Here is a 21,560-nt window from a genome sequence, read left to right as displayed (position 1 = left end):
GCTAGCCTTGAGCTGAAGAGCTGAGGGACAGCGCCCAGGCCCAGAGTTCAGGCCCCACGACCGGATTCCCCCCCCCCCCAAAAAAAAAAAAGCTTGGTTGGCATATCTCCTACTAGTTGTCTTTGTTTTTGGAGAAAGACCAGCAGGTCAGCTGTGGCAAAGGAAATTTTAATGGCTAAAAGGGAATCCTTTAGGACAAACTAGGATTTTTCGGCTTGACTATCACTGGTTAAAAGGAATATCCTGGAGAGGCCTTTACCTGGGGATGATTGCCATCTGTTTAATGGGTTTGTTTATTATTGCACAGGGCAAAGGACAAAGTAGCCCCTTATGACTCTAGATTTCATTTATAAAAGTTAAGTTAAAGAGCAGGGTGCTGGTGGTACATGCCTGTAATCATAGCTACTCAGGAGGCTGAGACCTGAGGATTGGAGTTTGAAGTTAGCCAGGGCAGGAAAGTCTGTGAAACTCTTAATCTCCAGTTAATCACCAGAAAACTGGAAATGGCATTATGGCTCAAGTGGTAGAACACTAGCTTTGAGCATACTCAGGGATAGTACCCAAGCCCTGATTTCAAGCCCCACAACCAATAACAACAACAAAAAGTTAAGTGAAAGGCTTTTAAATGGAAGATCGATTAACCTACCACCTGGTATTTTTAGTGTGTACTTACAAGCAATACAATGCTATGTATGGGTTGGGAAGGTGGCTCAGTGGGAGAGTGCTTGCCTTGCATGCATGAAGCCCTGGGTTCAATTCCTTAGCACCACAAAAGCAGAAAAAGCCAGAAGTGGTGCTGTGGCTCAAGTGTAGAGTGCTAGCCTTGAGCTGAAGAGCTCAGGGACAGCACCCAAGCCCAGAGTTCAGGGCCCATGACTGACCCCCCCCCCCAATATACTATGCTATGTAATAGAAGATCTCCAAGGAATTTATAGTCCCATGGAAGAGAGCTTAATACTATGTTGTTGATGAGCTTTAAGCTTCCTGGTATCGAGTTAACATAGGTAATTGGATTGTATTCAGATTTACATCAGTTCCTGATATATATTTCTCCACATATTATAATGATGAAACAGTCATCCCATATGGTAACTAAAAATTATGTTTTCCTAAATTAATACTATAACATCTCTATGGCTTAGCCTAATAACAATTTTTTATCCTGCTTGTATTGTTTTTCTGTATAGTTTAAAGCTATATCTTCATGTTTAAACTAAAACAATTGGTGAAAGTTACAGAAGATTTCAGAAAGAGGAAGTTGTTCTTGAGCCATCTCAGAGCAATGAAGTTCTCATCACTTATGTATTTTAAGTGAAAAGGCCCCTCATAAGACTAGTATTCATTTCTAAGAGTAGGGAATTTGATGCAGTATTTGTCCTTTCTTATCACTGACTTCGCTATACTCTTGAACTAATTGTGCTGCTATTATTCTTACACATATAGCACTGTAGTAGAATTTACCTAGTGATTATCAGCCAGGGTTTCTAAGAATTCATTTATACATATGGATTCTTTTTTTTTTTTTTTGGGTCCGGTCATGGGGCCTGAACTTTGGGCCTGGGCGCTGTCCCTCAGCTCTTCAGCTCAAGGCGAGCGCTCTACCACTTGAGCCACAGTGCCACTTCTGGCTTTTTTCTTTTTGCTTATGTGGTGCTGAGGAATCGAACCTAGGGCCTTGGGCATGCAAGGCAAGCGCTCTACCACTGAGCCACCTTCCCAGCCCCTACATATGGATTCTTAATAATAGTATTATGGAGTAAGTAAAAGACATCTGACTTATTCTTTTGGGAGTTGACTAAGATCTGGAATTACTTAAAGAATTTGCTAGAATTCTTTGACTTTGCAGAGTGTAATTCATATTATTATTTAGGACTACTTCCATGAGGTCTGATAGGAACTTAAATGTAATACTATTGCTTTATTTAAAGTGTGGACAAGGAATCGTTACACAGTGGAAATCCTCAAGTCAGTAAACAAGATGAACCAGCCTGGAAACCTAAATTCGCAGGGCCGGGCCAGCGAGAGGTAAGTACTGACATTTGTTTATATATCTTCTACATGAAGTAGATGTACATTATTTTGGAAGTTATTCTTAAAGGTAGATAAGTTCATCAGCCTATTTACTCCTAAATGTTTTTAGAGAAAGAATGAGGTATACCTGCTATAATTAGGAATACATAGTTCAGGCAAAGAATGGTGCCTAAAAAATCAGATTGTGTTTACCAAAGTTGCTAAGGAAAGGAGGAAGCTTGTTCAGGTGACTTTGATGTGACTCCTTAGGGCCGTGGAGAAGAACAGTGTAGATGTAGCTTTCTTGGTCCACAGTGATGTACATATAGGTTCCTTTAGGTCATACCTGTTACTTCTACCAGCAGAAAAGGGTATGGTGGGGTGGAGGGAGTTTTAGGAAATTCACGAGCCCTCTTTCATTGGCATCATCTCCCAAAATAACAACAACAAAAAAAACCCCAAAACATTGTTGTGTTATTTGTTTTATCATTTGGTCAAGCAGGTTGCCAGACCGGCCCATAAAAAGAAAGCTCGAATGGCGCGGACGCGCTCCGATTTCTTGACTAGAGGTACTTTTGCCGATGGGGAGGGGGATACAGAGGAAGATGATTACGATGACATTATTGAGCCCCTTCTCTCCCTTGACCAAGCTTCTCACTCTGAGCTAGGGCCTGCATCCAGCCTGGGTCAGGCCTCTCACAGTGACTCCGAAATGGTAATTTTAAAGCAATAAGGGAAATAAACAGCAAGTAAATCTTGACGGGAATACTCTTTGCTAATCTAAAGCTAACCTTCACAGCTTCTCTCCCTATAAAGGTTTGTACATAGGAAACCTCAGTGAACACAGCAAATAAAGCTAAGTCTTGTAGGATTTGAGTAAAGGGCATTTTGTCAGTGTATATCAAATTAGGCAAAATTAAGGCACTGAAATTATCACTGATGTAGAAATTATGGAAATTGTATCTTAACAGGACTAAGGAAGGGCTGGGAATATGGCTTATTTTAGTAAATGTGAGGCCCCGAGTTCAAACTTCAGTAAAGCGTATATATATATGTAGCAGTGGAGAAGAATACTCATGAGGCTGAGATCTAAGGATTGCGGTTCAAAGCCAGCCTGGGCAAGAAAGACCGAAAGACTCTTTATCTCCAATAAACCATCAGAAAACTGGAAGTGGCTCTGTGGCTCAAGTGGTAGAGCGCTACCCTTGAGCTGAAGAGCTGAGGGACAGTGCCCAGGCACTCAGAGTTCAAGCCCAATTTAAAAAAAATGGGGCTGGGGTGTAATTTCATGTCAAGGTGCTTGTCTAGCAGTTATAACAGCCCAGGTTTGACTCCCTAGTACCAAAAAAGAAAATTAAACAAAAAAGTTCTAAGAAGGGGTTCTTAAGGCCATAGGTCATGTTAGATCATATATTCTATATCATATTGTAGATCATATATTCTGTGTTGTAGCTACTTTGTTTGACCACCATAGTTTAGATGCAGCCATAGGCAATAAATAAACAAATGAGCATGACTGTTTTAATAAAAACACAGACAATGAACTATATTTGACTTGGTTTAATGATCCCTAGTATATGTAATAAGATAGCTGTTAAGTCAGTAGATTTTTAGCTGAAATGTTTAAAAAAATTTTACCTTTAAACTTGATACATCTTCTCTTACTTTTTAGTGACAAAAAATAAATATGAATTTAAAAAATTTTAGCCAGATGTGGTGGTACACACATGTAACTCCAGCCATCAGGAGGCAAATTCAAACTTAGCTTAGGCCACATAGAGAAAGCCTGTCTCAAAAAAACAAAATCCCCCAAATCAAGGATTTGGTATTTAGCTCAGAAGCAGAGTACTTGCCTGCATGAGCAAGGGTCCAGCATCAGTCTGCAACTACACATGCCACCACACATACACTGAGCACAACTTGTTTGCTTGTGCCAACCCAGCCAAAGAGCAGACTATATATATTGTGAATTTGTATTAGTCACAAATTATAAATTGGCATTTTTTTTAATTTTAGTTGAAGAAAGCTGTATTATTTTTGGCTAAGAACATAACTTTATCATCATCTCAGCTGAAATTAGATACACATGTGGTTTGATAAGTATGAGTCACAAGTAGATATATTAGGGTAAAGAATTTTGTTTCAGAATTGTTCTAAAAATATACAATATAGGAACCAAATATGTCTTATGAACTAAGCATCGCTTAAAGGCATGCTTTATTTTTGTGGATATCTGCAAATTGGCTCTCCAGTCACTTAAGTGTCTGTTCATTATGGAAAAAAGTTATAATAATCTTTGAGTTATTAGATAGTTTAGTTTGGCTGTTTTAAACTCTTTGTTTTTATTTATTTATTTTTTTTTGGGGGGGTCCAGTCATGGGCCTGAACTCTGGGCCTGGGCGCTGTCCCTCAGCTCTTCAGCTCAAGGCGAGCGCTCTACCACTTGAGCCACAGTGCCACTTCCGGCTTTTTTCTTTTTGCTTATATGGTGCTGAGGAATCAAACCCAGGGCCTCAGGCCTGCAAGGCAAGCACTCTACCACTGAGCCACCTTCCCAGCCCCAACTCTTTGAATTATATTGAAGTACCAGTTAAGTTAAAATTTATAATTTCCAACATATTCTCATTGTATTTATTTTCTGTGGAAGGTTAACCCAGTTTTTAAGTGATAATACTTATGTTCCATGAGAGGGAAAATGAAAACAAATGAAAAAGGACATTTTTCTTAATGAAACAAGTCTTAACCTACGCCAAAATGTAGGGTTACCTGTTAATCATTACCTGTTAATTTATGGGCTTAAATAACTATTGTGAAGGTGCCCTTATTTGAATTACAAATAATAAAATACTTTTTTCAATATGATAACTAGACATGAATCTTTGTAAGGGAATAAATGAATTTTATTGAAAATACAGATTTATCTCATGTACATAGATTTATTGCTCATGAGAAACTTAGCATTTATAACTGCTGTTTTGTTCCTGAGAGTTTCTTTTGTAACAACCCTCAGTCCTTTGGTGGTAGAATATTTGGTATTAGGAAATCTTGGTGAGATGAACCAGATGTTGGGCTTTCTGCTTGGAGCGTTGGGCTCCTTTCGGTGTTCTAGCCTCTGTCACCTGCTTGACCGTCACTGCATGCCAGTAGTTGTAGAGCAGCTCCCCCCGCACAGTGTTAGTCACCCCTCAGCTTCCTCACTGCCTTTCTCTTTCATCACCAGCTATTTCTAGGAACAGGTGGTGGTGTGCTGGTTTCTAGTAGACACTTGCATGAAGAAGCTTTGCTTTCTAGAATATGCTAATAGTGGTCGGTGGGTGGGTTTAGGGAGGGAAGGAACAATTTTTAAATGTGTTTATCTTGAAAATATGCTATGTCCTAACATTACCTGATATTTTGAGGTCATCTTGTTGCTGTTTTTAAGGGGAATCTATTGCATTCTCAAAATAGAGGTGTTTTTTTTTTTAAATAAACTTGAATTTTAAAAAACAGATTGTTAAGAATTGATTTTTTTTTTTCTGGATAGAGTAATTCTGTCCTGACTGACATTTACCAAGAAGTGAGTTATTAAATCTTAGCAAAAATGACCTTCTGACCTTTATAGTCGAGAAGTAATGTACATGGGATTTAAGATAAACATTACATCTTGAGTTAGATAATTAATAATCATTTGTTACTTGCTGTGAGGGAGGGAAAGTAAGAGTAGTAGTTTCCTTCCTGCAGAATTTCAATGTTAGCTTCCTACTTCCAACCCTGCTATTTAAATACTCTTTTATGTGGTGTCAACACTACTGTGTTGACATTCACCAAGAATGACATAATGCCTATGCTAAGCAATATTTAATGACTTCCATATAACTTTTTACTTTCAGTCTTTTAGATAATAATAAGTGGGTTAGTAAAACCATATCTACTGCTTTATAAAAAATTAGGATAAGAAACATAACTTTTATCTGTATAGTTTTTTCCATCATTACCCAGACCAAAAGCCATATTCTGTGCAGAAGACTCTCCAGCATTGTAAAACCAATCCTCATCTGTGTTGAGTTTGCTGTTTTTCCAGTGTCTACTCCACTAGATGCCAGAAAAACATGTTAACTGAAGTATAACTTATTATCTATCTTGCCCCACAGTAAGGGAAAAACCCATCTTAGTGGGGAAGTTAGAGAAGAATATTTGGATGTTGTGGGAGCCTGGGCTCACAATGACTTTGAGGCAGGTTTTGCCTGATGGGAACTACTGGGTATTTTATTGGCTATTAGGAGCCCTAAGACAGTAGCTGGTATAATGTTGATTATACAACTTGGATTTCTATATGCATCACCCCCCCAAAAAAGAAAATTCAGGGATTGTTTATAGGACTGTGACTCTTAAGTTCTTTGAAGATTTGATAGGCTTCCCCTCTCAAGTCATTGTGGAATGGTGCGCTGTTGTGGCATAATTCTTCCATTTCTTGTAGGAAAATTGATCTTCATAAGCATTTTATCTAATGGAATCCATTTTGTTAAGTCATTTTTTCTTATGAAATTATTTCATCTACCTTTTCTAATTATTTGCATGGAAGTCTGGAAAATTGGTGGTTTTTTTTTTACTTTTTGAATTTACAAATGGTTGTACGAGTACAATTTAACATATCCCAATTTGTGTACAGTGCATCTTGATCAGATTCATCCCTGGAAAATAGTTTCTTAGCGTCTTTAAGTTTTCTCTATTTCAGTGATTATTTCCTTCCTGTCATTTCTTATTTTGGAGATTTGCATTTAACATTAAGTTACATAGCTGTGTTAGTCAGCTTTCCATCACTGTAACAAAAAACTGAGATAACAGAGGAGGAAACATTTATTTTGGCTCATGATTTCTGTAGTGAAGCAGTCACCTCATTGTGGCCATTAAGTTTCAGGAGGGAAAGAGATACCTTCTTGGGGCATGTCTCCTAGGACCTATGTCCAACAATGATGTCCTACCACTTAAAATTTCCACCACCTTATACCTATAATAGAATCAGATGAGGAATACACCCATTGATAAGGTCAGAACCTTCATAATCTGTTTATCTTCGAAAGCCTCCCCTCTAGAAGGAGGGTCCTTCACCCCATAAACCTTTGTGGTACATTCTAGATTCAAAAAAATTTTTTTTTGGTTATGGGGCTTGAACTCTGAGCCTCAGCTCTTCAGCTCAAAACTAGTGCTCTACCACTTGAGCCACAGCACCAATTCTAGTTTTCTGGTGGTTAATTGGAGATAAAAGTCTCACAGAGGGGCTGGGAAGGTGGCTCAGTGGTAGAGCGCTTGCCTTGCATGCATGAGGCCCTGGGTTTGATTCCTCAGCACCACATAAGCAAAAAGAAAGCTGGAAGTGGCGCTGTGGCTCAAGTGGTAGAGCGCTAGCCTTGAGCTGAAGAGCTGAGGGATAGCGCCCAGGCCCAGAGTGCAGGCCCCACGACTGGACCCCAAAATAAAAAAAAAAGTCTCACAGACTTTCCTGCCCGGGCTGGCTTTGAACCATGATCCTCAGATCTCAGCCTCCTGAGTAACTAGGATTACAGGCATGAGCCACCGGTACCCAGCTCCAGATTTAAGTTTTTTAACATTAGTCATTTATCTGTTAATGGCTTTTGCTTTATTATACCTATTTTTTGCATTTTTTTTCATTCATTGGTTCCTGCCTTTATGTTAATTATTTATTTCCTTGTGCTTTCTTTGGTTTACTTTTTTACTTTTCTAGATTTTAAGTTGGAAATTTAATTCAGCCGGGCGCTGGTGGCTCACGCCTGTAATCCTAGCTACTCAGGAGGCTGAGATCTGAGGATCGAGGTTCAAAGCCAGCCTGGGCAGGAGAGACAGTGAGACTCCTATTTACAATAAACCACCAGAAAACCGGAAGTGGCGCTGTAGCTCAAGTGGTAGAGCGCTTGCCTTGAGCTGAATTGCTGAGGGACAGCGCCCAGGCCCAGAGTTCAAGCCCCATGACCGACCCCCCTCCCCCAAAAAATTTAATTCATTTGTTTTAGTTTTATCATATCGATTTCTATAAGTCCCTGATTTTTTCCCCCTCTGATCATTGCTTCCTATGTATCCCATAGATTGTATACCATAGTATGTAGTTTTCTTTTTCATACAAAATCTTATATTTAGTTCAACTTTCTTTTCTACCTGACTTGTTTAGTAAGAAGAGTTTTTAGGTTTTAGAGAAAAAGTACTTAAGTGTATTTGTTAATTCCTAGTTATATATGTATTTGTATTTGGTAGAATTTGCTGGTATTTTCTTCATTAGCTAATATTGGTCAGTTTTTATGAGTGGACCACATGCATTTGATAAAGTATAATCTGTTCAGAGTATACATCCATAAACTCTACCTGTGCATCATGGGGTCTTCTGTAGCTTTCCAGGTTCTTGTATACTGAGGAGTCCCATGCTGAGAATGATGGGTTATGTCTAATGCTGTTAGTTGTGTTTGTTACACTTAATGCTTCTTTTTCCAGTTTGACTGCTGTTTCCACTTGCCTAGAATGTTTTTGCTTATGCTTTTTAGTCTTTCTAGATCCCTTTGATTTGAGTGTGTGGTTTTTGCATAGTATATTTGGGTCCTACTTTGAATTAAATAAAAGTTATTTTCTTTTCATAGATAAGTTAAACATACTTATTGATATAACTGGAAAGTTCAGTTACATCTTTATTTTACATAATTATTGTATGATACATTAATTTCATTGTATGTTTTCTTTGCTGTTTTAAAAAATTCTTTTCGTATTTAGGAAGCCATGTATTTTTGTTTTATTAGCTACCTTTGGTACTTTTTTAAAGGTACTTAAAAATTTATGTTTAGCCAAGATTTTCTTTTGTTGCCTTTTTTTCTAGTTAAAGTTTTTGGTGCTTTTTTTTTTCTTTGTTTTTTTGTTCTAGTTGTTGAGAGAGCATCTCCTTATTTAGGTCAAGTAACTTCAAACTCTGCTTCAGCCTCTCAAGGCTGATTGTCTGGGATTGCCCATCAGTCTTTTGGTGGTTTTTGTTTTGTTTTGTTTTGTTTTTTGAGGTACTAGGACTTGAATTTGAGACCTGTATTCTTCCTTGGCTTGCTTGCCAGGAAGGTCCTCTACCACTTGAACCATGCCTCATACTTTTTGCTGGTTATTTTGGCGATGAAGTCTTGCAGACATTTTGAACTAAGATCTTCCATATCTCTGCCTTCTGAGTATCTAGAATTAAAGATGTGAGCCATCAAAACCAAGCTGATTAGTCAGTATTTCATGAGTAATAGGCTAATTCATATTGTGTAACAGATTGTCAGTGAATCTTTCTCTTTTCCCTTCCGATTCTGAGTTTTTAATTTTTAATCTGTTATTTATTTATTTAGGGCTTGAACTCTGGGCCTGGGCGCTGTCCCTTGGCTCTTCAGCTCAAGGCCAGTGATCTGCCACTAGAGCCACAGTGCTACCTCCGGTTTTCTGGTGGTTTATTGGAGAAAAGAGTCTCACTGACTTTTCCTGCCTGGGCTGGCTTTGAACCTTGATCCTCAGATCTTAGCCTCCTGGGTAGCTAGGATTACAGGCATGAGCCAGTGGTGCCCAGCTAATTGTCAGGACATTTAGGGTGTGTGTGTGTGTTGCGTGCGTGTGTGCATGTGTGTGTGTGTGTGTGTGTGTGTGTGTGTGTGTGTGTGTGTGTGTGTGTGTGTGTGTGTGTGTGTGTGTCCATCCGTCCATCCATCCTGGGCCTTGAACTGAGAACCCAGGCATTGTTCTGAGCTTTTGTGCTCAAGGCTAGTGTGGTGTTTTGGCAGTTAATTGGATAGAAGATTCTCACGGATTTTTCTATTCAGGCTGCTGGCTTTTGAACCATGATTCTATATCTTAACTCTTGAGTGGCTAGGATTACAGGTATGAGCCATCAGCACACAGTTAGAGCTTTTAGTTTTATTGGGGGCGGGGGCATGTATTTATTGGGCTTGAACTCGAGGCCTGGGGTTTGTCCTTGAGCTCTTTTGCTCAAGGGTAGCAGCACAGTGCCATTTCCTACATTTTCTTTTACTATAATTTCTACCTTTTATGTTTGTATCTGCGTGTGTGTGTGTGTGTGTGTGTGTGTGTGTGTGTGTGTGTCTGTCTGTCTGTCTGTCTGTCTGTCTGTGTGTCTGTGTGTTTGGTTGGTAGTGGGGCTTGAACTCTGGGCCTGGGCACTGTCCCTGAGCTCTTTAGCTCCAGGCTAGTGCTCTACCACTTGAGCCACAGCACCACTTCCAGTTTTTTGGTGGTTTATTGGAGTTAAAGAGTTTCACAGACTTTTCTTCCCAGGCTGGCTTTGAACAGTGATCCTCAGATCTCAGCCTCCTGAGTAGATAGGATTACAGGTGTGAGCCACTGGTGCCTGGCTTACCTTTGTGTTTATGTTTACCCCATGGCTAAATATTTTAAATGCTCACATCAAATATTTTTGTTGAAATTTCTACACTTAATCAGATTAACTCTTACCATAGAAGATTAATTACTAAGAGCTCAGAGATACTGTTGGTTCTCTTCAGGCTTTTACACTTAGGGTGAATCTTCTCTTTCTGGCAGTTATTTTAAATCAGTGCAAGCCACTTTGTCTAATGTTCGAATCTCTTTATCTCTTTGCATAGAATTATGTGATGGCTCCATAGATTCCTGGCTTTACTTCACTGTATTGATCAAGATTCTGTTGTAAAGGGGATTTCCACTGTATTGATCAAGATTCTGTTGTAAAGGGGATTTCTAGATGTAACTAAAGTTCCAAACCAGCTGATTTATAAGGGACTAAGGGACATTATCTGAGTATGCTAGATCTAGCCACATGACCCCTGAAAACAATTCTGAGCTGGTTAGAAGAGGAAATAAGAAATCCTAGTTTGGGGAGGAAACATGGTTCTGCTAGCTCAAAGATTCATCATTTCATTAGTCTTTTCTTCTGTCTAATCTGCTGTTGGTCTTTACCAGTGCACGTGCACATACACACACACACACACACACACACACACACACACACACAATTTTTAAAAATTAAAAAATGAGATTTTCAATTCAAGTTTTGTAAATTGTATATAGTTTAGAACATTAGTAATGTTAGTGACCTTTATTCTTTAGTCCTTTGGTTTTTTGTACCTTTTTAAAAACCTTGACTGGATATAATAAGACTCTAATAGTAACCTTAACTGGGTATAATAAAAAAAATCTGTAAGTTAATTCATAAAAAGAATTAGTACCTTTTGGCATACATCAGAAGAAATATGAAAGACAACCCTTGATTGTTCCAGGATTATTCTATCCCGGGTCTTTTTGTGTGACCATTTTCTTCCCTTTCCACCTGTGATTTTTGTTACATTGTCAGAATATGAACTAGGTGGGTCCTATCCAGCATCCTCATTGACCCAAATTACCTGTCCTTCTCATTACATTAAAGAGATAGCAGAGTTTTATTTAGTTTCTATTATTTCAGCTAATCTCTAAATAGAACATGAATGCATTTTTAATTTTTATTTAAGGTTTTGATCCCAGTACTGGGACTCAAACTCAGAGCTTCGTGCTTTTGCTTAGACTTTTTAGCTTTTTTTCTCAAGGTTGGTAATTTACCACTTGAGCCAAACCTCCATTTCTGGCTTTTTTGCTAGTTAATGTAGATAAGAGTCTTGGGTTTTTTTTTCTGCCTGCACGATCTTCAAAATGAAAATGTTAGATTTCAGCCTTCTGAGTAACTAGGATTGCAGGTATAAGTGCCTGGCTTATTTTTTATATTTTAACATCTATAGTTATTACATCTGAAGCTCAGTTTTAATTATAGTGCTATCATGTAGTTATTTGGTTTTAAAAATCTGTTGTAATTATTACAGACATCACAGCGATATTCTTCAGTTGATGAACAAGCAAAGCTTCATAAAACTTTGTCTCAAGGAGAGATTACAAAATTGGCAGTGAGACAGAAGGCTTCTGATTCAGATATAAGGTATGAAGTATGCATAGAATTAATGGGGGTAATACAGCATTGTTTAAAAATGGGCTGAAGTTAAATACTGAACTTTGAAATTAAGTTCATTTGCTGATTTGTCAAGAAATAGTTATTAGTTTTACGCACATGCCCAGATACACACATACATACACACACACATAATATAGACACATAATAGTTCAGGGTATATACGGCAAGGTATATTACCCTCTGAATATAGCAATATGATTTCTGGGACATCTCTAAGTCATATGACTTGTGGACTTTGTTGTAAAAGAAGAGAACTAAAATATGAAGAAGAGAGTAGATCTTGCCCATGTAATTGTAACCCCTCTGTACAGTATTTTCATAATTAAAAAAAAAGAAATGTACTCATTACCTTGCCCATGTAATTGTAACCCCTCTGTACAGTATTTTCATAATTAAAAAAAAAGAAATGTACTCATTACCTTGCCCATGTAATGGTAACTCCTCTGTATGGTATTTTCACAATAAAAAATGTATTAAATAAAAAAGAGAGTAGAATATGTTTGAGCTTTGTCTTGGGTTCTATTCTGACCCAGTGTTGTAGAGAAAGACGTTCAGAAAGTAATTTCTGTTTTTAAGAGATTTTGTAGGAACTGTTATTTTTTAAATAAGAATTTTTTGATGTACATTATATAAGCACTTTTAGAGAAAGACTTTCAGGAATTTTTTTTTGTTTTTTGGGTTTTTTTGTTTGTTTGTTTTATGGTTTTGTTCTGGTACTGGGCTTGAACTTAGTACTGCTAAAAAAAAGAAAGATTTTAGATGATTATAGGAAGTAAAAATTGACATGCTTATCCATAAAGACTGGAAATTAATGAAAGAAAGTCATGGTTCTTAGAATGGATAATAGTTAACAGGCTCTTCTTTAACAGTGTTTTCTTTGTTATGTGTTAAATCCAAGCTGCATGGGAGATAAGATCAAGGAGACACTAGTTTGGGAGTTAGCCTGAGTTGGAATCCTCTAGTTCTACTGCTTTGTACATGTTTTGTTTTAGCAAATCATTTAACTTCTCTGGTTTATGTTTTTATCCTTCTGTATTCAAGATGAGGAGCTGGCTCAGTGGGAGAGTACTTGCCTAGCATTTGCAGGGGTCAGGGGTTCAATCCAAACTCCTAACATCCACCCTCCCTACACACAAAGAAAAGAAAGAAAAAAATAGGAACCACCTTCCCTGTGAGGGTTTAAATGTAGAACTAAAAGCTAACTATGATTAAATTTAAATGCAATGGTTAAGTAGATTACTATGCATGAACAGTATATAAACCTTCAGATAATACTTAAGTGTTGCTGGGACATGCTGATTTTATCTTTTTTTTTTTTTTTTTTTAAGACCTCAGAGAGCTAAGATGAGATTCTGGGCCAAAGGAAAACAAGGAGAGAAAAAGACGACTAGAGTAAAACCTGCCACCCAATCAGAGGTTGCAGCACTCTTTGCCAGCTCAGATGTGATTCCAACTCATCAGTTTCCAGATGGTAAAAATAGACTAAGTGTGGTAGTTTGTTTACTCTTTTGAAAGTTGGTTATTTCTTTGTCATTCATAACCATAATCCTGTTGGACTTTTTAATGAGATAAGGGACCAGGATTGTTAAAAGCTTCCTTAGTTAATAAGTGACACTACACTGTAACTTTATGTTCCAAAGTTCTGTTGCATAACGCAATAGAGCATTGAGCCCCTTCCAGAATGATTGTTAGGTCTGGGAATGTGGCTTAGTGGAAGAGTGCTTGCCTAACATGCATGAAGCCCTGGGTTCAATTCCTCAGTACCACAGATACAGAAAAAGCCAGAAGTTACACTGTGGCTCAAGTGGTAGAGTGCTTGCGCAAGAAAAGCTCAGGGGCAGTGCCCAGACCCTGAGTTCAAGTCCCACTACTGATAAAAAAGAATGATTATGAATCTTAAGACATCTTCAAAACTGTGAAAAGTAGCCATCATTGGTTTAAATCGTATTTGTTATTAGCAGTAATTCAGAGCATCAACTTTGAGTACTTTCTACATGTAGTATTGTGCTAAGCATATCAGTATGGATTAACTCATTTTATTCTGACAAGTTTCTCTTGGGTATCATTATTAATTCTAATTTATCTATAAGAACACCAGGGCAAACAAAATTCAATTATTGATATACATAATAGTAGTTAGAAGAAGGCTGGGCTTTGCATGTATGAGGCCCTGGGTTCGATTCCTCAGCACCACATAAGCAGAAAAAGCTGGAAGTGGTGCTGTGGCTCAAGTGATAGAGCACTAACCTTGAGCTGAAGAGCTAAGGGACAGTGCCTAGGCCCAGAGTTCAGGCCCCAACAACTGACCTCCCAAAAAAGTAATTAGAAGAGTAAATAACTGAATCTAGACATCTCCAGAGTCTAAATTCTTAACACTGTTGTAGTTGTACCTACTGGTTGCACTTTATGAGGTAGCTAATATTTTTGCTTGAGGGAGCATGAATAATAATGTATCTGAAACTACCCACCAGTGAGCACTAACTCTCCCATAATTCCAGTAATCCCAGCATTAGAAGATTACCCCATCCCTTTCTCAGGTGTGCTTCTTTTTAGCTCCTATGTAGTCTGTCACCTTCAACATGGATGTACATCAGAGGTGAGGAATGTGGTAGGGACCAAAATAGAGAGGCCATAGGATCTCTTCGCTTTTAGGAAGAGAATAGACTCACTTGTAACAGACAAAACCTTCTCATGGAGAAAGTTGGGGTATATGAGAAAAAATGATCAAACTACATAGGAGAAGATGGGCTTGTAGCAGAGGCAGCTGTGAGCTCTGATGAAAGGTAAAGGTATAATCTGACTCCTTTTTAGTATCTATCAGCTGACCATTTTCTGTGGATAAAACTGGTAATAAAGTAGATGCTAAAGATTAATTTAGAGAACTTTGAATTCCTCACCACTGATGAATTACTGTGGTGTTCATTTTCTTAATATCTGATCAGTAGTAATTGTTCTAAGTTCATTTTCTTTAATTACATCATTCACTGCAGATTCCCAAGAAAAGCAGGAAGTCTAAGGCTCATCAGTTAAAATATGTATAAGTAGACTTTACTGCATTTAAAAGTTAGGATTTATAGGCTTTTATTTATATTTAGATAAAAAATATTAAGATATATCCTACCCTCCCTTTTTTTTTTTTTGGTTTATGTGGTACTGAGGAATTGAATCCAGCACCTCATGCATGCTAGTCAAGCACTCTACCATTAAGCCATATACCTAGTCCAAGATATTTTCCTTATTTTTAGTGTTACAGTGAGTTTATAGACAAGTTTTAAAAAAACCATTGTTTTATAATATAATACTAATTTTTCCAAATGAAGTAAATAAGGTACTTGTTAAGTTACATAACAAAATTTGAATCAGTTACTATCAGTTTGAATATACTTCTATCTTTATACTCTTTATTCTAGTGTTATATTTGAGGTTGAGTTTAATTCCTGCCAGAAGTGACACTTAATGTCTGGGAGACACATTTATTTCATTATCAGAGGTGTCAGAGGGTGAGAAAATGTATAGGAAGCCTGGGAAACCGAGAGCCACCATTTTCTCTTGGCTTTACAAGCCAAGTCGGCTTCTGGATGAGTGGGCTGCATGGAATCTTTCCCAATGGAAGTAGTTACAGATAAAAAGTGTGCTTTTCAGTACTATGTACAAAGCCAGTCTAGGCCAGGAATTAAGTGAGAATCAAAATCCTGCATATTAAAGATACTCAAGCAAAAATAAGCCAGATGTTACCTAACTCCCTAACAAATTTCCAGCTGTCACCAGATAGTACCACTGATAGTCATGTTGTAGACCATAAAGAAAAAAAGAGTAATTTTCAAACTCCACTGCTTGTTGGGCTTATTATTGGCTGGTAATTTATTAAATCATACAGCACAGCTACAACTAGATCAGTAGTATTTAGTGTGTTAGTGTGGTTGTATGTTGTACTTCTATCCCCTCAGCATGTTGGGAGTCATTAAAAAGAAGTTATTGTAGGGGCTTGGGAAGAGAGAGCACTTGCCTTGCATGCATGAGGCCCTGGGTTCAATTCCTCAGCACCACATAAGCAAAAAAAAAAAAAAAAAATAGCTGGAAGTGGTGCTATGGCTCAAGTGGTAGCGCACTAGCCTTGAGCTGAAGAGCTGAGGGACAGCGCCCAGGCCCAGAGCTCAGGCCCCACAACGGGACCCCCCAAAAAAAGTAGTTATTCTCTAATTCATTTTCTTGAACATTGTGAAGACTGAATGTTACTTTTCTGATAATTGCATTTGTTTTCCAAAGGAACTTAAGCATGTGAATATGATTGATCTTTTTTTACTAACTACTACATCCTTCTGGATACTCTGTCTTCAATTGTAGAATTAGCTCAGCATCATCCAACACCTCCTCTGAGTCCAGAACTACCTGGTAGTTGCCGGAAGGAATTCAAAGAGAACAAAGAGCCCTCCCCAAAGGCAAAGCGCAAACGGGGTGTAAAGATCAGCAGTGTGGCTGTGGATTCTGTGCACTGGCAAAATGACTCCATCCAAATTATAGCAAGTGCCAGTGATTTAAAAAGCATGGATGAGTTTCTTCTGAAAAAGGTACACTTTCCTGCTGAGTTACACCTCTGAGCATCTTTGGATTCAGAGTATTTACCCTTCTAGAGATGATGGTGACATGTGTTTCAGTAATCTAGGTAGTTTGTTCTCTTTCAGATGAGAAAGTTGAGGTGATAGGATGTGCATTTGTCAGATTAGGTGGACAATTTTAACATTTAGGCTTTACTATTGACTTGTTATAATTATCACATTACCTTTTACAAGTTTGTCTTTGCATGTTTGTAGTTTTTCTAGCAACAGAACTGTAGAATCATACGGTGTTAAATTGTGTAAACTTACTGAGCAGTGATAATATATCAGATGGCTTTTACTTTCAGAACACTTAAAGATATAACACCTTTCTGCTGTCACATTTCCCTCTTTCAAATTAGTCAATTGTGTTCGTTTCTTCTTATGATCCCCAGATAAATGACTTAGATAATGAGGACAGCAAAAAGGATACACTAGTAGATGTTGTATTTAAAAAAGCCCTAAAAGAATTTCGACAGAATATTTTCAGCTTTTATTCATCTGCATTGGCGGTAAGTTACACCATGTTGGGAGACACTGTAGTTCAGCATATGAATAATTTGATGATGTTCTAGAAGATACTGTAGGAGCCATATACAATGAGAGAATTATCCAGTTCTTTGATTTTGTTCTATGGATAATTGAGGAAATGTATGTTAAGATCTCAGATTAATACTGTCTCTGAATTTCTTGGGGTTTCCCTTCCCCCATTTATTTTTCTCATACTAAGATGCTGGTATATTCTAGATATGATTTTGTTTTGCCTACTTGCTCTCTAGTATTAGACTTCTAACAACTCTTTCAACTGTATATATGGAATATATTATGCATTCTTCCCCCCTGGACTTAGGCAGTATGTGGTCACTGAATTCTATTTATCAGCATGTACCATTTTTGCACTTACTCTGTACTTTCACATGACAATTGACATGTTTTCAAATTTTATTTTTGATATTAAAGTATACAATAATACTAAATATTAAATCAGTATTTGTGAACTCACATACTTTTTATAAAATAATTCATAACTGGGTTTTTCTTTTGTTCAGCATATTCTTTAATTCACAATGCAAAGAAGTCAGGAAAACTATAATGTCTATTCTACTTTTTACACTTTTCTCAGCATAAAATTTTTTTAGTGTGGGCTGGGAAGGTGGCTCAGTGGTAGAGTTCTTGCCTTGTATACCTGAGGCCCTGGGTTCGATTCCTCAACACCACATAAGAAAAAAGCCGGAAGTGGCGTTGTGGCTCAAGTGGTAGAGCGCTAGCCTTGAGCAGAAGAGCTGAGGGACAGCACCCAGGCCCAGAGTTCAGGCCCTACGACCGGACCCCCCCCCAAAAAATTTTTTTTTTTTTTACTGTAACAGGAGCTATGGAGTTTGAGCTAACAGGAATTTCAAGACTCGTACAGAAGTAATAAGCTTATGACAAATTACTAGGTTTAAGAAATGACAGGTTTTTGCCAATTCTGCCCAGATATTTTGACATGCATCTCATTAACTGCTTTGTACCTCTATTTCCTAGTTTGGGAACTCAGGGGTGTTAGATTCTTTAGTGCACTTTGAATCACACAGGAAGAGAAAATATGCTTAGTAGTTGTTTTCTAACACTGTATCAAAAATGTCCAATCTCTAATCTAAATATGATGAGAGCAAAATAAAATTTAAGTGTATATACTTTTAGTCACTTAGAATCTCTTCTTTTTTATAACCATTCCAGATTTTATTTAAAAAAGGAGTTCCTTTTAGATTTGTTTGCAACATGCATGTCACTCTTCTTCAGAAAAAGAAAATATTATCTAATTTGTATTTTAGACAGAAATCCAAGTAAAAATTCTTTTAATTTTAGAGTAGAACTGTCTAAAAAAGGTTCATTTGTGAGATTAGTTATTCAAAGGGTTGCAAATAATCTTTAGAAATAAATTCCAAATCCAGACTTCAGAAAGCAATGCTCAGGGACTTGCTCACTACTGCATTGTTTATACTGTTGAGTCTTTTACTAATACTGCTATGGTTTTATTCTGCTTCCATTCCGTACTGTAATGACCTCTTGGGCATGTTCATTAGGAAAACTCTCAAGTCCTTGACCTTTATTGTAACAATTACCAAAATTTCATTACCTTCTGTACATAAAGAATTGCTTCAGGGCTGGGAAGGTGGCTCAGTGGTAGAGTGCTTGCCTTGCATGCATGAGGCCCTGGGTTCGATTCCTCAGCACCACATAAGCAGAAACAGCCGGAGGTGGCACTGTGGCTCAAGTGCTAGAGCGCTAGCCTTGAGCTGAAAGAGCTGAGGGACAGCACCCAGGCCCAGAGTACAGGCCCCATGACTGGCAAAAAAAAAAAAAAAAAAAGGAATTGCTTCATAAAACCTACAGTTCTTCTCTTATTTCTTATTAGATGGATGATGGGAAAAGCATACGATACAAAGACCTCTATGCCCTCTTTGAGCAGATTCTGGAAAAGACTATGAGGCTTGAGCAGCGTGATTGGAGTGAATCTCCAGTTAGAGTTTGGGTCAACACTTTTAAGGTGTTTTTAGATGAATACATGAATGAATTCAAGACTGCAGACAGCACAACCACAAAGGTAAATATGAAATGCTTTATTTTGATTTCTAAAGGGATTGTATCATGAGTTTTTTGAAAGTCTGTTTAGGATATCTTGTGTTTTAGAAAATCATTTCAGAAAACTTGTCCATTTATCATTACTTAGCATCCTCCACACTCCATTCTTTTGTAGTAAAATTTTCAAGACTTTCAACTTCTGCAACTAGTTTAAAATGAGAGTTAATACATATTTTGGGCCCTCAAGATTATGTTCTCAGCTTTAATAGAGATCAGAACCCATGTTTCTTTTTAGAAAAATAATTGTTAAGTATGTAAGTCGTTGTTTTATCTGGTGGCCTTTATGTTAGGACTCATAAATTAGTTTGTAAGAAAATGTGTATGTCAGGAAATCTAGATAACATTAATAACAACTTTGATTTTCTAAGTGCATGTTATGAACTCAGATCGTATTGTTTGCTATTTAATTCTGTTTTAGCCCTACCAAATAAATGACTAATAGGAGATCCACATTGTAGCTTGGTCAAGTCCCAAGTGGGTTTCTTCTCATTACCCCAGGGAACAGTGAGGCTTCTGCTTATATCAAGAGGAACTTCAGTGTTTTGTATGGATTTTGCTGTATTGTGTTTGCAGATAGTCTGCCTTATAGGAATGCAAGTTTACAAGCATCTTAAATCATTTTCTAAGGAGAAGCAGTCCTTGACAGTTATGTTATGGATATGTTGAGGTCTTTATTTTGTGCATTTCTGGGTTTAAAGGAGGAGGTTTAGATTATTCTGTATTGTGGTTGGAAAAGAGCTTTTTCATTTTCCAAGTGATACTCTTTTTGTGTTTGGTACTACCAGAAAGCTGGTAGATAGTTTTTTAGAGCTATTTAGCTAATAAAGTAATGGTGTGGCTTCTTGACGGAACTGAGGTTTAGAACAAACAGCAGTATTCTGCCATTCTGTGGCTATTAGTACTGCACAGTTCTTCTTGAGGAATATTTATTACTTAAGAACAGATAGTTCTTGACATTTACGAAGAAGTAACATGTTATATTAATCTTTGTTATCTCAATTTCTGTATTTCTCTCTACCCCTTGGCAGGTACCAAAAACAGAAAGAAAGAAAAGAAGGAAAAAAGAAACAGATTTAGTAAGTGAACCTTTTTAATGTTTTTTTTTTTAATTTAAAGTAACATAAAAGGAACTGTAGACTTTTAAGTGGCTTCAAGCATATGTATCTGTAGATACTTTTTTTTTTTTGTCGGTTGTGGGACTTGAACTCTGGGCCTGGGCGCTGTCCCTCAGCTCAAGGCGAGCGCTCTACCACTTGAGCTACAGCGCCACTTCCAGTTTTCTGGTGGTTTATTGGAGATAGGAGTCTCACGGTCTCTCCTGCCCGGGCTGGCTTTGAACCGCGATCCTCAGATCTCAGCCTCCTGATTAGCTAGGAGTACAGGCGTGAGCCACCAGCGCCCGGCTCTGTAGATACTTTTTAAGAATAGGTAATCCTAGCTACTCAGGAGGCTGAGCTCTGAGCAAGGTTCAAAGCCTGTCCAGGTAGGAAAGTCCATGAGACTCTTATCTGTAATTAACCACCAGAAAACCGGAAGCAGCACTGTGACTCAAAAGTGGTAGAGCGCTAGTCTTCAGAGAACCAGAAGTGGTGCTGTGGCTCAGAGTGGAAAAGTGCTAGCCTTGAGTAGAAAAAAAAAAAAGAAAAGGTACTCCACAAATTTGTACAAAAATTTTGAATGACAGATATGCTCTGAATCCAGTGACAAAATGTTTTTAATTGTTGCCTTCCTAAAATGGCAGAAAACTGAAAATCTTTCTCATAATGTTACAAATATGATCTCTTTTCTAAATGGATCTTCTGTATTTTTGTTTTTTCTGAATAGCTCATGAAAATGGGATCATATAATATATAGTTTTTGCACATGACTTTTTAGAATATTTCTGCGTTTTTTCCATGCTGTTATAGCAGTAGTTAGCCTTTTCTTAGTGATGATGATCTGAGGTTCAAACCTGGGCCCTTGAATAAGCAAGTACTCTACCACTCAGCTATACTCTTAGCCCTTTCCACCACGTTTTATTTATCCTTTCACCAGTTGAGAGACATTTGGGTGTTTTCTCTTTTTGGCTGTTACAAATAGTGCTGCTATGAACATTCTCGTACAGTGCTTTTATGAACATATGTTTTCTGTTTTCTTGGCTGTAAACATGAAGGTATAATTTCTGGGTTATAAGATAATTTTTAGAAGCTGCCTGTTGCCCAGAGAACTCCTAACAACCTCAACAACATTTCATGTATGCATACATATTTTGGTTAAAGAAATTCTGGTTGGTATGATGTGGTATATTCTTGTTTACATGTCTGCATGTTTACGTTTTACATTATAGGTTTAAATTTTCTTCAGGA

General features: G+C 37.6%; 1 protein-coding gene across 5 annotated transcripts in view; it reads left to right on the top strand.

Moving 5' to 3' along the window:
• The window catches only part of Myo9a (myosin IXA), a 159,077-nt gene that overhangs the window by 106,201 nt on the left and 31,316 nt on the right, over positions 1 to 21,560 (top strand). For 3 of the 5 annotated variants that reach the window (XM_013012069.1, XM_013012070.1, XM_013012066.1), the window contains 8 exons: positions 1,929 to 2,025; positions 2,510 to 2,725; positions 11,850 to 11,962; positions 13,324 to 13,466; positions 16,340 to 16,563; positions 16,986 to 17,102; positions 18,989 to 19,177; positions 20,244 to 20,291. In XM_013012069.1, the coding sequence (XP_012867523.1) occupies positions 1,929 to 2,025; positions 2,510 to 2,725; positions 11,850 to 11,962; positions 13,324 to 13,466; positions 16,340 to 16,563; positions 16,986 to 17,102; positions 18,989 to 19,177; positions 20,244 to 20,291 (1,147 nt within the window). The remainder of the gene's footprint in view (positions 1 to 1,928; positions 2,026 to 2,509; positions 2,726 to 11,849; positions 11,963 to 13,323; positions 13,467 to 16,339; positions 16,564 to 16,985; positions 17,103 to 18,988; positions 19,178 to 20,243; positions 20,292 to 21,560) is intronic. The other 2 variants (XM_013012068.1, XM_013012071.1) reach the window with 2 other exon arrangements.

The sequence above is a fragment of the Dipodomys ordii genome, unplaced genomic scaffold (genome assembly GCF_000151885.1).
Source record: "Dipodomys ordii isolate 6190 unplaced genomic scaffold, Dord_2.0 Scaffold15, whole genome shotgun sequence".
Lineage (NCBI taxonomy): Eukaryota > Metazoa > Chordata > Mammalia > Rodentia > Heteromyidae > Dipodomys > Dipodomys ordii.
This window is presented reverse-complemented; position numbering and strand designations above follow the sequence as displayed.